Genomic DNA, 14,976 nt, shown 5'->3' on the forward strand with positions numbered 1-14,976 from the left:
TCCTTTTTTAAATTGTCCTTATAGAAAGGATCTGCTGCATCATAAATGATTTTGTGGGTGTCCACCTCCATGATGAAGCGCTCATCATCCATTTTCGCTCGTGTTTAAACGGTGATTAGGCACCTGGGCTGTTACGTCCAGGCCCAGCTCCGCCCATTTTGTCGGATGCGTGTCTGGCAAAAATAGAAAATAGCCTATACCACCTCCGGCGTGCCGCATGCCCGCCGGAGGTGGTTCGCAGTCAAGCCGGAGCACTGACGCGGCCGGTATACGTTGAACAATAGGATATAATGGGAACGGATTGGCTCCGGCGCTATTTTTTACCGGAGTCGGACCGGAAACGCAACGATCACGCATGCGGTGTACTTGGGCCCTTACAGAAAACGCTTGGCCTCCGTTATTGCCAACAAAGGGTACATAACAAAGTATTGAGATGAACTTTTGGTATTGACCAAATACTTATTTTCCACCATGATTTGAAAATAAATTCTTTAAAAAAATCAAACAATGTGATTTTCTGTTGGTTTTTTTTTCCACATTCTGTCTCCTATGGTTGAGGTTTACCCATGTTAACAATTACAGGCCTCTCTAATATTTTCAAGTGGGAGAACCTGCACAATTAGTGGTTGACTAAATACTTATTTGCCCCACTACATTATTGTGGGGAAAAAAAAAAAAAAAAGAATAAAGCTCATATAACAATACTGTTTAACTTTTTTTTTTTTTGGGGGGGGGGGGGGGGGGGGATTGTGACACTATACCTGCATAATTAAAAATCAAGATTAAATATTTATTAAAAATAAAAACTCATTGTACAATATACTATAAACAAATGGATTATCATTCAATCGAAACATTTATTCATTGCCTGCTTTTGTTTATTTATTCATTGACAGTGATAGACTGACAATCAGGATTGGACATCTATTGACGTCAATGGCTCTGAAAGATCATTCACTGCAAGCCCTTTCAATTTGAATAGATTGGACATCTATTCCGATCAATGGCAGCCAATGAGTTAATGATACAATTGTTTTATAAAGCACTTTAGAATAAGAAGAACAAATTACCTTTTTTATGCTCTTTATTAGAGATGTCCCGATCGATCGGCATCGAGGGGTCCGATCACGTCATTTTCAAAGTATCGGAATCGGCAAAAAAATATCGGCCATGCCTTTTTTTAATCTATATATATTTTTTAATTAAATCGTTTTCTAATTGTATTTAACGTTACAGACATAATATGTTACACTCATCCAGAGTCTTTAGTTTAGGCTTATTGTAGGGTTATCAAATTTATCCCGATAACGGCGATAATGTTTTTTAAAAAATTTATCACGTTAAAATATTTAACGCAATTAATGCACGCTTTGCAAGACCCACTCATGCATTGTCGCGCTCAATCTGTAATGGCGCCATTTTACCTATATAGAGAGATAAAAGGCACCGTATAATGGGAAGAGTGACTATTGGCAGCCTTTGGAGTCTTTTTTTCAATTGACTAAAGCCTTACAATGCCCCGCCCCATGATTTGAAATATCTTGGGAAGCAATGTGGGGAAGCAAGGTAGCAATTGATCTTTTACTTACCACCTTACTTTATATCCCAATGCAGAGAAGATATATCAATTGGTAGCACTACTCACAGTCATGGCTCCACTTCCCATCATGCATTGGGGCATGGCTACAGTATCATTTACTGAGAGCTCAACAAATACACTAGATGGCAATATTTAGTCACAATTTACAAAGTCACAAGTCTTTCTATCCGTGGATCCCTCTCACAGAAAGAATGTTAATAATCTAAATGCCATCTTGAGGATTTATTGTCATAATAAACAAATACAGTACTTATGTACTGTATGTTGAATGTATATATTCGTCTGAGTTTTATTCATTTTTTTCTTAATGCATTGCCAAAATGTATATGATCGGGAAAAATTATCGGGAATGATTGGAATTGAATCGGGATTAAAAAAAAACAATCAGATCGGGAAATATCGGGATCAGCAGATACTCAAACTAAAACGATCGGGATTGGATCGGGAGCAAAAAAACATGATCAGAACAACCCTACTCTTTATACGATTTCATAAGAAATTAGGAATTATTTATTTGTGTTGAATGACTGTAAGTATTCCTAAAAGCCTGAAGTGATGCTCTCACCTTGGGAGAGGAAGGGCTGAGAAGTGGACACTTCAAAGCAGTCAGCCACTTTGTCACCCTGCACAAAATAACACAACAAACATCTCCAATTACAAAATTAATAAATGACACTAAAAATTTGCATGCGAGTAAATCACTGTTACCATGCCAGCCAGTACGAGGAGACCAGTATCAGCATCAAAAAGCGGAATCAGCTTCCTGAATGGAAAATAAACAAAATGGAGCATTATCATCCTTGGAAAGCAACATTTTGTAATAGATATTAGATTGTGCAGCTGCTTACACTTTAAAATGAACATTACAGACAAGAACCACTAGATGGCCTCATGCAACAAAAGAAAAAACTTGCTCAGTGTCACTCTAGAATACAACAAAAACATAACTAATTGGCAAAACTGTCACCGCCACCCCTCAGAATAAAGTGAGTATAACGTACACTTTACTCCTTTTGAGGCCACAGAATGAACTTTTACAATTTGGACGTCATTCGCTGTCAATGGTAAGCTAAGAACGCAATGATTCATTGTAACAAACAGGAAACAAGGTATTAGTGGCATTCTTTCAGCTGGAAAATCTCCTTATTACTCCCTACCTTGAACACAGTAGCCCTTTTGTGTTCAAATGAATTATTTGGCAATTTTGCTTCAGTCACTTAGACAAAAGTAACTTTACAAAGTTACCTGACATTAAATAAATAAATAATTAAGAGATGAAGTAATGAATGTTGCCACTGACGGCGATTGACGTCCAATCCATTCAGACTGGGAGGGATTTGAAGTAATGATCGTTCAATCGATCATTCGTTGCCAGTCCCTTTTTGCCCAAATGGATTGGAAGTATATTGCCGTCAACGGCATTGAAGCAAGTTTATTAAATGCCAGCCCTCAGAGTTCATTTTGCCACATGGCATAAAAAAAATTCACATGACAAAATCAATTTTGCCACGTACCTAGAAAAAGCCACATGTAAGAATATATTTTGACACATGGCAAAATCAATTCTGACACATACACACACAGACAAAAAAAAATGCTACATACCCCCAAAAAAATGCCACGTGGCAAAATCAATTTTGCTGCATGGCAAGAAAAAAATGCTACATGGCAAAATTAATTTTGCCACATGGCAAAAATGCCACAAGGCAAAATCAATTTTGCCACATGGCATAAAAATGGCACATGCCAAAATCCATTTTGCCAAAACCAATAAAAAAAAATGCCGCATGGCAAGAAAAAAATGTTACATGGCAAAATCAATTTTGCCCCATGGCAGGAAAAAAATGCTACATGGCAAAATCAAATTTGCCCCATGGCAAGAAAAAAATGCTACATGGCAAAATCAATTTTGCCACATACACGAAAAAAATGCTACATACCCCCCAAAAAAAGGCCACGTGGCAAAATCAATTTTGCTGCATGGCAAGAAAAAAATGCTACATGGCAAAATTAATTTTGCCACATGGCAAAAATGCCACAAAGCAAAATCAATTTTGCCACATGGCATAAAAATGCTACATGCCAAAATCCATTTTGCCAAAACCAATAAAAAATGCCGCATGGCAAGACAAAAATGCTACATGGCAAAATCAATTTTGCCCCATGGCAAGAAAAAAATGCTACATGGCAAAATCAATTTTGCCCCATGGCAAGAAAAAAATGCTACATGGCAAAAATCAATTTTGCCGTATGGCATAATATGCCACATGCCAAAATCAATTTTGCCGTATGGCATAAAATGCCACATGCCAAAATCAATTTTGCCGTATGGCAAAAAAAATGCCACATGGCAACACATGGCAAAATTGATTTTGCCACATGGCAAAAAAATGCCACATGGCAAAATTGATTTTGCCACATGGGAAAAAAATGCCACATGGCAAAATCCATTTTGCCACCTAACAAATACCACTTTTCGTTCTCGGCCCTGCTGGATTTCCAACCCAATATCCCAATTTCCCGGGAAGTGACCCAGAAAGGCCTCCAAATTAACAGGAAGCGATAATGGAATGCCTCAAAATCCACAGGAAGTGACCTGATATCAACAGGAAGTGACCTCAAAATGCCCCCTCAGAGGCAGAAAGTGACCTGACATCAACAGGAATTGAACTGATATCAACAGGAAGTGACCCCGAAATGCCCACACATTAGCAGGAAGTGACCTGATATCAATAGGAAGTGACCCTGAAATGTCCCTAAATCAACAGGAAATGACCCGATACACCCCCCCCAAAAAAGGCAGAGATGCCTTAAAAATCAACACAAAGTGACCCGATATACCAACCATCACAACAAAGCTACCATTGCAATGTCTCTAAGTTTTCAATTGGTTTTCATTTTTCTTGAAATCATTTATATAAGTTTAATTTTTATTACTTTTAGTATTAGTTTTTCATAAAATTGTGTCTATGAATAAAATATAATGTCAAAGGCATCAGTGTCTTTAAAGTAACATTTGGCAACTTTTCAGTTTTGGTCGATTTTAGCGACGCCGGTGGACAAAAGCGGTAGTGTTTTGCCTTAAGAAAGACAATGTTTCCCATGAGGACCCGCGCTGCGTTTCTCATGAGGACCAGCGCACACCTGCATGGTGTCGTAAAATCACCAATCAATCAAAAATCAATCTCCTGGTCACCCGCAAATTGATAAACAACATTTCTCCAGCGGCTGTGTGAAGGATGAATGTTTATTCTGTTTATCCTCGTAGCTTCCCTTTTTTTCCTCCTCAGAGAAAGCTTTTTGTCTCTTTTTTTGCTCTGCCATCTTTGCAGAATTTGTGCGACTACGCGAATGGGGAAAGGGGGAAGTGACGTATGCCGTAAAGTAGTTAGCATATTAGGGCTGTCAAACGATTAAAATTTTTAATCGAGTTAATTACAGTTTAAAACTTAATTAATTGTAATTAATCGCAATTCAAACCATCTATAAAATATGCCATATTTTTCTGTAAATTATTGTTGGAATGGAAAGATAAGCCACAAGATGGATACATACATTCAACATACGGTACATAAGTACTGTACTTGTTTATTATAACAATAAATCAACAAGATGGCATTAACATTATTAACATTCTGTTAAAGCGATCCATGGATAGAAAGACTTGTAGTTCTTAAAAGATAAATGTTAGTACAAGTTATAGAAATTTTATATTAAAACCCCTCTTAATGTTTTCGTTTTAATAAATTGATAAAATTTTTAATCAAAAAAATAAACTCGTAGCCTGCCATTATTGATGTCAATACTTACACAATGCTCATGGGTGCTTCAGCCCTTAAAATCAGTCGCACCCAAGCGCCAGCAGAGGGCAGCAAAACTCCAAAAAACACAAGTAACAAGTTGGCATTGCACTGTGTTGTCATTTTAACTTGTTTGAGGGGGGCATGTGCGTTAATTGCGTCAAATATTTTAACGTGATTAATTTAAAAAATTAATTACCGCCCGTTATCGCGATAATTTTGACAGCCCTACAGTATATTTGTAGTTTTTTTGTGTGGCAGGGTTCCAGCCACCCTCCTCAAAGTTAATGAGTGCCGGTGAAAGCTATACAGATCCTCCAAGATATAAAAGAGGTGTCATTCAACTAGTTGTCAGATGACATCGCATCACAATTGTTGTGGAAATATTTTATAAAGATTGAAAACTGACCAAGTGTTGCTTTAATTTCGATACATTTTAGTCAGTTTTCTAAAAAAATCATCTCGTTTTTCTTCAATCATAATTTTCATTTCATCCATTCATCCACACCGCTTATTCTTGTCAGGGTCGCAGGATGCTGGAGCCTATCCCACTTGATTTTGTGCGAAAGGCGGACTATGCCCTAATCTGGTTGTTCATTCATTTATTCATTCATCTTCCGTACCACTTATCCTCACAGTGGTCACGGGGGTGTTGGAGCCTATCGCAGCTAACTCTGCACTGGAAGCGGGGCACACCTTGAACTGGCCGCCAACCCATCACCGGTATTTATTTCATTTCTCAAAAATGCCTTTTAAATCCGAATTTTCATCATTTTGTTTGTTTTCGTGCACGATAATAACCTCGTCTCAAACAACACTGCATATTTTCTCGAATGCCGCCGTACTTAGTTAGGGCAAACGCGTGTTCCCATGTCCCGGCAGGTCCCGCAGGGAGTCGGTAAACACCTCCATTCCCACAGCGCTCCCTCTTCCGCCTGCGCTACCTTAACCCCCGCCGCTCTCAGCTGGCCTCCGAACCAATTATTCCCCCTAAATTCTCCTTTCTTTCTCCTCTTATCTACCACTTTCTCACAGTAAACACACAACGTTCCTAACAGCGGCATATTAATGGCAGTGGCGTATTACTGATAGAGACCTCTGTTTACAAGCGCTTTTCACGCTTGGCCTCACTAAAGGCCCATTTTCCCACACGCGTCAACGCGGACGACAGCAGAAATGCACACATTTACATTTGTCTTAACACCGTATCGTGACGCGTGTGCTCAGGCATTAACGATAGGTACAAGCGAGCCGATTGTGGGATCACGTGAGCCGAGGATGAATATGAATGAAGGAATTGTGTGCGTGTGGAGTAGTAACAAATCCATCATAACACACGCTAATCCCAACTAAACTATGACTGAAACAGGGACTACACACAAAATGACACTCTTTTATGGGTTTTGAGGCTCCATTTACAATAGAGTGCTGTAGTATTTTGTATTCATGTTTTCATTCATTTCATTTCAATTAGTTTGCTTTCTCAAATTGTTCGGTTTTTCCTCTTTTTTTCTTTAACGGTTAGTTCTTATAAAATGGAAACTAGTATTATGTATTTGTGTTAAGCTAGCGGGCGTTCGGAAAATAAGAAGTGCTTTGTATTTTTGTAAACAATATTTGGAATTTTCTTTGTTATGTATTTAGTTTGGTAACCATTGTACATCAGCGTTAGCAGGTGTTCGAAAAACATTTTTTGTTGTTGTATTATTGCACAACACATGTAGTTTTCCTTGTTAAGTGTGTTTAGCTTGATGGTAACCATTGTATATTAGCGTTAGCGTTAGCAGGCGTTCGTAAAACAAAATGTATTTTGTATTTTAGTGCACTATATTCATAATTGTTTTTGTTAAGTGTGTTTAGCTTGATGGTAACCGCTGTATATTTGTGTTAGCATGTGTTCAAATAAACAATGTATTTTGTATTTTAGTGCACAATAGGTATAATTTTCTTCGCTATGTGTGTTTAGCTTGACGGTAACCATTGAATACTAGCATGAGCAGTTAATTGAAAAACAAAATGCACTTTGTATTTCAGTGCAAAATATGCATAATTTTCTCTGTTAAGTGTGTTTAGCTCGACAGTAAACACTGTATATTAGCGTTAGCAGGTGTTCAAACAACAATGTTTTTTGTATTTTAGAGCACAATATGCATAATTTTCTTCGCTATGTGTGTTTAGCTTGACGGTAACCATTATATGCTATTATGTTAGCAAGGCGCTCGAAAGTTTTAGTGCACTACATGTGGAATTTTCTTTGGTATGTGTTTAGCTTGACAATAGACACTCTAAATTGGCATTAGTGGGTGTTTGATAAACAATGTATTATGCAGTTTAGAGCACAGTCTGCATAATTTTCTTTGTTATGTGTATTTAGCTTAACAGTAACAATTGTATTTTAGCGTTAGTGTTAGCAGGTGCTCAAAAACCAAAATGTATTTGTATTTTAGTGCTTACATGTGGAACTTTCTTTGGTATGTGTTTAGCGGGATGGTAACCACTGTATATTGGCATTAGCAGGTGTTTGAAAAACAAAATGTATTTTATTTTAGTGCACAATATGCATAATTTTCTTTGCTATGTGTACTTAGCCTGACAGTAGCCATTGTATCTTAGCGTCAGCAGGCGTTCGACAAACAAAATGCATTTTGTATTTCAATGCACAATATGAATTATTATCTCTGGTCATTGTGTTTAGCTTGACAGTAAACGCTGTATATTAGCATTAGCAGGTGTTCGAAAAACATTGTATTTTGTATTTTAGAACACAGTATACATATTTTTCTGTTAAGTGTGTTTAGCTTGACAGTAACCATTGTATTTTAGCGTTAGCGTGTGTTCGAAGAACAATGTATTTTGTATTCCAGAGCACAATATGCGTAATTTTCTGTTAATTATTTTTAGATTGACAGTAAACATTGTATATTAGCATTAGCGGGGTTTCGAAAAACAATGTATTTTGTATTTTAGAGGCCAATATGCATAATTTTCTTTGGTAAGTGTAGCTTGACAGTAACCACTGTATATCAGCGTTAGCGGGCGTTCGATAAACAAAATGTATTTTGTATTTTAGTGCACAACATGCGTAATTTTTTTTGTCATGTGTTTAGTTTGACGGTAACCACTGTATATTAGCGTTAGCATGTGTTCGAAAAAAAAATCTGTTTTGGATTTTAGTGCCTAACATGTGAAATTTTCTTTAATATGTGTGGTTAGCTTGACAGTAACCATTCATTGTATATTTTAGCATTAGCTGGCATTAAAAAAAACAAAATGTATTTTGTATTTTAGTGCACAACATGTGTAATTTTCTTTGTTATGTGTTTAGCTTAACGGTAACCTCGCTATTTTAGCGTTAGCGTGCCTTCGAAAAACAAAAGGTATTTTGTATTTTAGTGCACAATAGGCATAATTTTCTCCGCTATGTGTGTTTAGCTTGACGGTAACCATTGAATATTAGCGTTCGCAGACGCTCGAAAATGCAAAATGCACTTTGTATGTCAGTGCACAATATGCATGATTTTCTTTTTTAAGTGTATTTAGCTTGACAGTAAACACTGTATTTTAGTGTTAGCGGGTGTTCCAAAAACAATGTATTTTGTATTTTAGAACACAACATGTGGAATTTTCTTTGATATATGTTTAGCTTGACGGTAACCACTGTATATAAGCGTTAGCTGGCATTTGAAAAACAAAATGTATTTTATTGCACAATAGGGATATTTTTCTTGCTGTTTGTTTAGCTTGACAGTACCATCTTATATTAGCGTTAGCAGGCATTCGAAAAACAATGCATTTTGTAATTCTGTGCCCAATATGCATAATTTTCTTTGTTAAGTGTGTTTAGCTTGAGAGTAAACACTGTATTTTAGCGTTAGCAGGTGTTCGAAAAACAATGTATTTTGTATTTTAGAGCACAATATGCGTAATTTTCTGTTAAGTGTGTTTAGCTTGACAATAACCATTGTTTATTAGCGTTAGTGGGCGTTCAAAAACCAAAATGTATTTTGTATGTTATTGCCCAACATGTGAATTTATCTTTGTTAAGTGTGTTTAGCTTGACAGTTACCACTGTATTTTAGTGTTAGCGGTTGATCGAAAAACAATGTATTTTGTATTTTAGAGCAAAATATGCGTAAATTTCTGTCAAGAGTGTTTAGCTTGACAGTAACCACTGTATATCAGCACTAGCATACGTTCGAAAAACAAAATGTGTTTTGTATTTTAGTGCCCAACAAGTAGATTTTTCTTTATTATGTGTGTTTAGCTTGACAGTAACCATTTGTTGTAGATTAACGTTAGCATGCATTGGAAAAACAAAATGTGTTTTGTATTTCGGTGCACAACATGTGGAATTTTCTTGCTATGTGTGTTTAGCTTGCCAGTAACCATTGTATACTAGCGTTAGCAGGTATTTGAAAAACAAAATGTATTTTTTATTTTAGTACACAACATGCAGAATGTTATTAGTTATGTGTGTTTAGGTTTACAGTAACCACTGTATATTAGCATTAGCGGGCGTTTGAGAAACAAAATATATTTAGTATTTAATAAGTTTGACTAATTTATAAGTTTACCTGACATGAAGTGTAATAAACATTGGATTTTTTTAGAGGGGTTGTTCAAAATCTGCCACACTAGTCAGTTTGCATCTACATATTCATATGATCAATTTAATATGACAGATAGATCGATCTAAAACGTTTTTTTGGTTTTCAAACTCAGTCTTAAAATTGCCCAGCCCTAAATAAACCACAAAAATGGCGGGATTATAAAGGAAATAATTGCTAGCCATATATGAATATTTTCAGAGGGACAGGAATATATGTCAAATCCATTTGAACATGGAATGATCACGTTTCAGTACCATTGACCTAGATAGACATATATAAGCGTAGTATTCACAGATTATGAGTTGTGGTAGGCAAGGCAAGGCAAGGCAAATTTATTTATATAGCACAATTCAACACAAGGCAATTCAAAGTGCTTTACATCACAAGAAGACCATAAAAATCACATTTAAATCAACACAACGTAAAAACCAAGACAAATGATCGCATTTTAATCACAGAATAAAAATAAATAAATAAAAATAAAACAAAAATAAGAATAAAGCAAAAACTACTACTACTAATAATCATTGAAATCAGCAATGGAGATAAGCACAAGAGGAATATAAGGCAGGTAGATTGAAATATATAGACAGTTATGGATATGCAGTGCTAAACAAAAGCGTTTTTAGCCCTGATTTAAAGGAGCTAACAGTTTGAGCATACTTCAGACGTTCAGGTATATTGTTCCAGAGGTGAGAAGCATAATAACTAAATGCTGCCTCACCCTGCTTGGTTCTTGTTCTTGGAACATGCAGAAGACCCGTTCCAGACAACCTTAGGGGTCTAGATGTCTCATAGGAATCTAACAAGTCAAGCATGTATTTTGGTCCAAGGCCATTAAGTGTTTTGTAGACGAGCAGTAGTATTTTATAGTCTATCCTTTGACTCACTGGAAGCCAGTGTAGCGATTTCAAAACCGGTGTAATGTGGTCCAGCTTCCTTGTATTTGTGAGGACTCTGGCTGCAGCATTCTGTACTAGCTGCAGCTTCCTGACTGATTTTTTATCAAGACCTGTAAATATACCGTTGCAGTAGTCCAATCTGCTGAAAATGAATGCATGCATAAGTTTTTCCATGTCTTGTTGAGTCAGAAGCCCCTTAATTCTGGTTATATTTTTTAGGTGGTAATAAGCGGATTTAGTGACGGGCTTTAGATGGCTATCAAATTTTAGGTCTGAGTCAATAATTACGCCAAGGTTTCTGACTTGATTTGTAGCTGTAAGTGACATTGTGCTAAGTTGGCTGCTTATCTTTGACCTTTCCTTTTTTGGCCCAAAAATGATCACCTCTGTCTTCTCCACATTTAACTGGAGAAAATTCTGGCACATCCATTCATTGATTTGATGAACGCATTTACTCAGGGAGACTAAAGGACTATAATCATGTGGGGACACAGAAATGTACAGTTGTGTGTCATCTGCATAGGCGTGATAGGAGATGTCATACTGTTCCATTATCTGAGCTAACGGAAGCATATAGATGTTAAATAAGAGTGGTCCAAGAATTGACCCTTGAGGGACTCCACACGTGAATTTGGTTCGTTCTGACTGATAGTTTCCAATTGACACAAAGAAATCCCTGTCATGTAAATAGGATGTGAACCACTGAAGAATAGTGTCAGTAAGCCCTACCCACTGTTCCAATCTGCTGAGTAGTATGTTGTGATCAACTGTGTCAAATGGGGCACTGAGATCCAATAGTAGCAGAACAGATGATTTGCCTGCATCGGTATTCCGACGAATATCATTTAGGACTTTGATAAGCACGGTCTCGGTGCTGTGTTGTGGCCGAAATCCAGACTGAAATGAGTTAAAAAGATTGTTTTGCATCATAGAAGTTGAGAAAGAAGTCCAATCCATAGGGTCTTCTCAGTCAAAATTTATACAGTGGGGCAAATAAGTATTTAGTCAACAACTAATTGTGCAAGTTCTTCCACTTAAAAATATTAGAGAGGCCTGTAATTGTCAACATGGGTAAAGCTCAACCATGAGAGACAATGTTGCCCCCCCCCCCCCCCCCCCAAAATCACATTGTTTGATTTTTAAAGAATTTATTTGCAAATCATGGTGGAAAATAAGTATTTGGTCAATACCAAAAGTTCATCTCAATACTTTGTTATGTACCCTTTGTTGGCAATAACGGAGGCCAAACGTTTTCTGTAACTCTTCACAAGCTTTTCACACACTGTTGCTGGTATTTGGGGCATTCCTCCATGCAGATCTCCTCTACAGAAGTGATGTTTTGGGGCTGTCGTTGGGCAACACGGACTTTCAACTCCCTCCACAGGTTTTCTATGGGGTTGAGATCTGGAGACTGGCTAGGCCACTCCAGGACCTTGAAATGCTTCTTACGAAGCTACTCCTTTGTTGTCCTGGCTGTGTGTTTGGGATCATTGTCATGCTGAAAGACCCAGCCACATCCCATCTTCAATGCCCTTGCTGATTTTCACTCAAAATCTCTCGATACATGGCCCCATTTATTCTTTCCTTTACACATATCAGTCGTCCTGGTTCCTTTGCAGAAATCCAGCGCCAAAGAATGATGTTTCCACCCCATGCTTCACAGTGGGTATGGTGTTGTTCGGATGCAATTCAGTATTCTTTCTCCTCCAAACAAGAGAACCTGTGTTTCTACCAAAAAGTTCTAATTTGGTCTCAACTGACCATAACACATTCTCCCAGTCCTCTTCTGGATCATCCAAATGTTCTCTAGCTAACCGCAGACGGGCCTGGACGTATACTTTCTTCAGCAGTGGGACACATCTGGCAGTGCAGGATTTGAGTCCCTGGCGGCGCATTGTGTTACTGATAGTAGCCTTTGTTACTGTGGTCCCAGCTCTCTGTAGGTCATTCACTAGGTCCCCCCGTGTGGTTCTGGGATTTTTGCTCAGGTTCTTGTTATCGTTTTGACGCCACGGGGTGAGATCTTGCATGGAGCCCCAGATCGAGGGAGATTATCAGTGGTCTTGTATGTCTTCCATTTTCTAATAATTGCTCCCACAGTTGATTTCTTTCTCTAAGCGTTTTACCTATTGCAGATTCAGTCTTCTTCGACAGCTCTTTGGTCTTGGCCATAGTGGAGTTTGGAGTGTAACTGACTGAGTGTGTGGACAGGTGTCTTTTAGACCGATGATGAGTTAAAACACGTGCCATTAATACAGGTAACGAGTGGAGCCTCGTTAGACCTCGTTAGAAGAAGTTAGACCTCTTTGACAGCCAAAAATATTTCTTGTTTTTAGGTGACCAAATACTTATTTTCCACTCTAATTTGGAAATAAATTATTTAAAAATCAAACAATGTGATTTTCTGTTTTTTCCACATTCTGTCTCTCATGGTTGAGGTTTACCCATGTTGACAATTACAGGGCTCTCTAATCTTTTCAAGTAGGAGAACTGGCACAATTGGTGGTTGACTAAATACTTATTTGTCCCACTGTATAAGTGCTAATATAGCAAAGCTAATGCGTGGTCAACTTCTTTTTTAAAGCAGATCTGGTTCGTCTATCATCATCAATGGCAGCCAATGAGGTAACGTTTTGGACCGCATTATTAAAGATGAGCCTACATGAAGTGGGTTGTGGAGAAGGAAATAAAGGCCTCTTCATAAATAGATACCACTACTTCCAGAAAGACTTGTCATTAAATGTGCGCATCCTCCCAACAAAGCCAGCTGACATCTTTTCCAAACTGGAATCTATTAGGACGCCGTGCTAAATAAAATCATCTGGAGCCACATTAAGATTCAGCCACCCGCCACATGAGAATGCAGTGTGGTCACACACAGTTCATAGCCGCACATAAAAGCCCATCTGGGATCCATGAAAGCATCAGACGCCCCAAAAAGTCGTGTGTTATATCGGCTATAAAAAGGTGAGGTCGATGGAAGAAGTCGGGGAGAGTTATGGGTGGACATGAGTGAGATCAGTATCAAAAGGCAGGTAGGAGGAGGACTCCAGACTGTCAATGAGGAAGAGCGGCCGGTCTTTGTTGTCACAAATGTGGGTGGACCACAAGAGAGACTTCAACGCTTGAAGCTTTGATCCGGTTGGTCCTCACATGACTTTGGTGCAAGATTTAGAGTCATGAAAAGCTGTTCTGATGACAAATGCTTTTATTAAGTTACTTAAAGGAGCAACCCACAAGCAACGTCGCGGTTAAAAAAAAAAAAAAAAAAAAGGATTTTGCAGATTAAAATCAGGTGCATCTGCATGTGCTTCTTAACACATGTCAAACCACTCAGGGTAGTTAAAAAAAAGAAAAAAAGTCCAAAGGGGGGAAAAAAATAAAAAACAAAACCAAATTCACATGTGGCGTTCCTCAAGGATCCATTCTGGAGCTGCTTGTATTTAACATTTATATGCTTCCTTTAGTTAAGATTATGGAACAGTACAACATCTCCTATCACACCTATGCAGATGACACAGAACTCTACATTTCAGTGGCCTCACATGACTAAAGTCCTTTAACGACGGACCCACGCCGTCAACGCAGACCTGATGTGGGCCCTACGCCGGACCCTGACGTGCGCCTCCAAAAAACCAGGACAACATGTCGTGACGTGAACGTCAAAGGACTGATTGGTTTGCTCAGAACGTTGTTTCTGGTTCAGCACAACACCGCCATTTTCAAACATTTAAACACCTCCACAAATGTCTTCTGTGTCGCCTACGCCTCAACATTTGTATTGACAACATTTGTTGTTCAATATTGATTAGATGCAGCTCCAAATACACGCGTTCCATCTCCGTTGCCATCGCTGTCTATGACCGAAGGAAATCTAAAGGAATTCGACAAAAGTCCCCCAAAACCGTACAAAGACAAAGCCACACACACGGTTCACTACATTAGTAGCACATTAGAGCACAGGTCTCCTCGCGATTTGGTGTCACAAAGAGTGAGATAGGTACGGTAGCTGAGGAGTGTCAGGCAAACTGCAAAGTCCAAATGCTTTGCAAAAAGAGAAAAGC

The 14,976-nt window shown here is 38.1% G+C and overlaps 1 protein-coding gene across 2 annotated transcripts in view; it reads right to left on the bottom strand.

The window, feature by feature from the left end:
• The window catches only part of LOC130904304 (mitochondrial import inner membrane translocase subunit TIM16-like), a 285,942-nt gene that overhangs the window by 46,204 nt on the left and 224,762 nt on the right, over positions 1 to 14,976 (bottom strand). For both annotated transcript variants that reach the window (XM_057816981.1, XM_057816977.1), the window contains exons 10-11: positions 2,309 to 2,363; positions 2,166 to 2,223 (exon numbers count right to left, since the gene is read on the bottom strand). In XM_057816981.1, the coding sequence (XP_057672964.1) occupies positions 2,166 to 2,223; positions 2,309 to 2,363 (113 nt within the window). The remainder of the gene's footprint in view (positions 1 to 2,165; positions 2,224 to 2,308; positions 2,364 to 14,976) is intronic.

Source organism: Corythoichthys intestinalis, chromosome 16 (assembly GCF_030265065.1).
Source record: "Corythoichthys intestinalis isolate RoL2023-P3 chromosome 16, ASM3026506v1, whole genome shotgun sequence".
Classification (NCBI taxonomy): Eukaryota; Metazoa; Chordata; class Actinopteri; order Syngnathiformes; family Syngnathidae; genus Corythoichthys; species Corythoichthys intestinalis.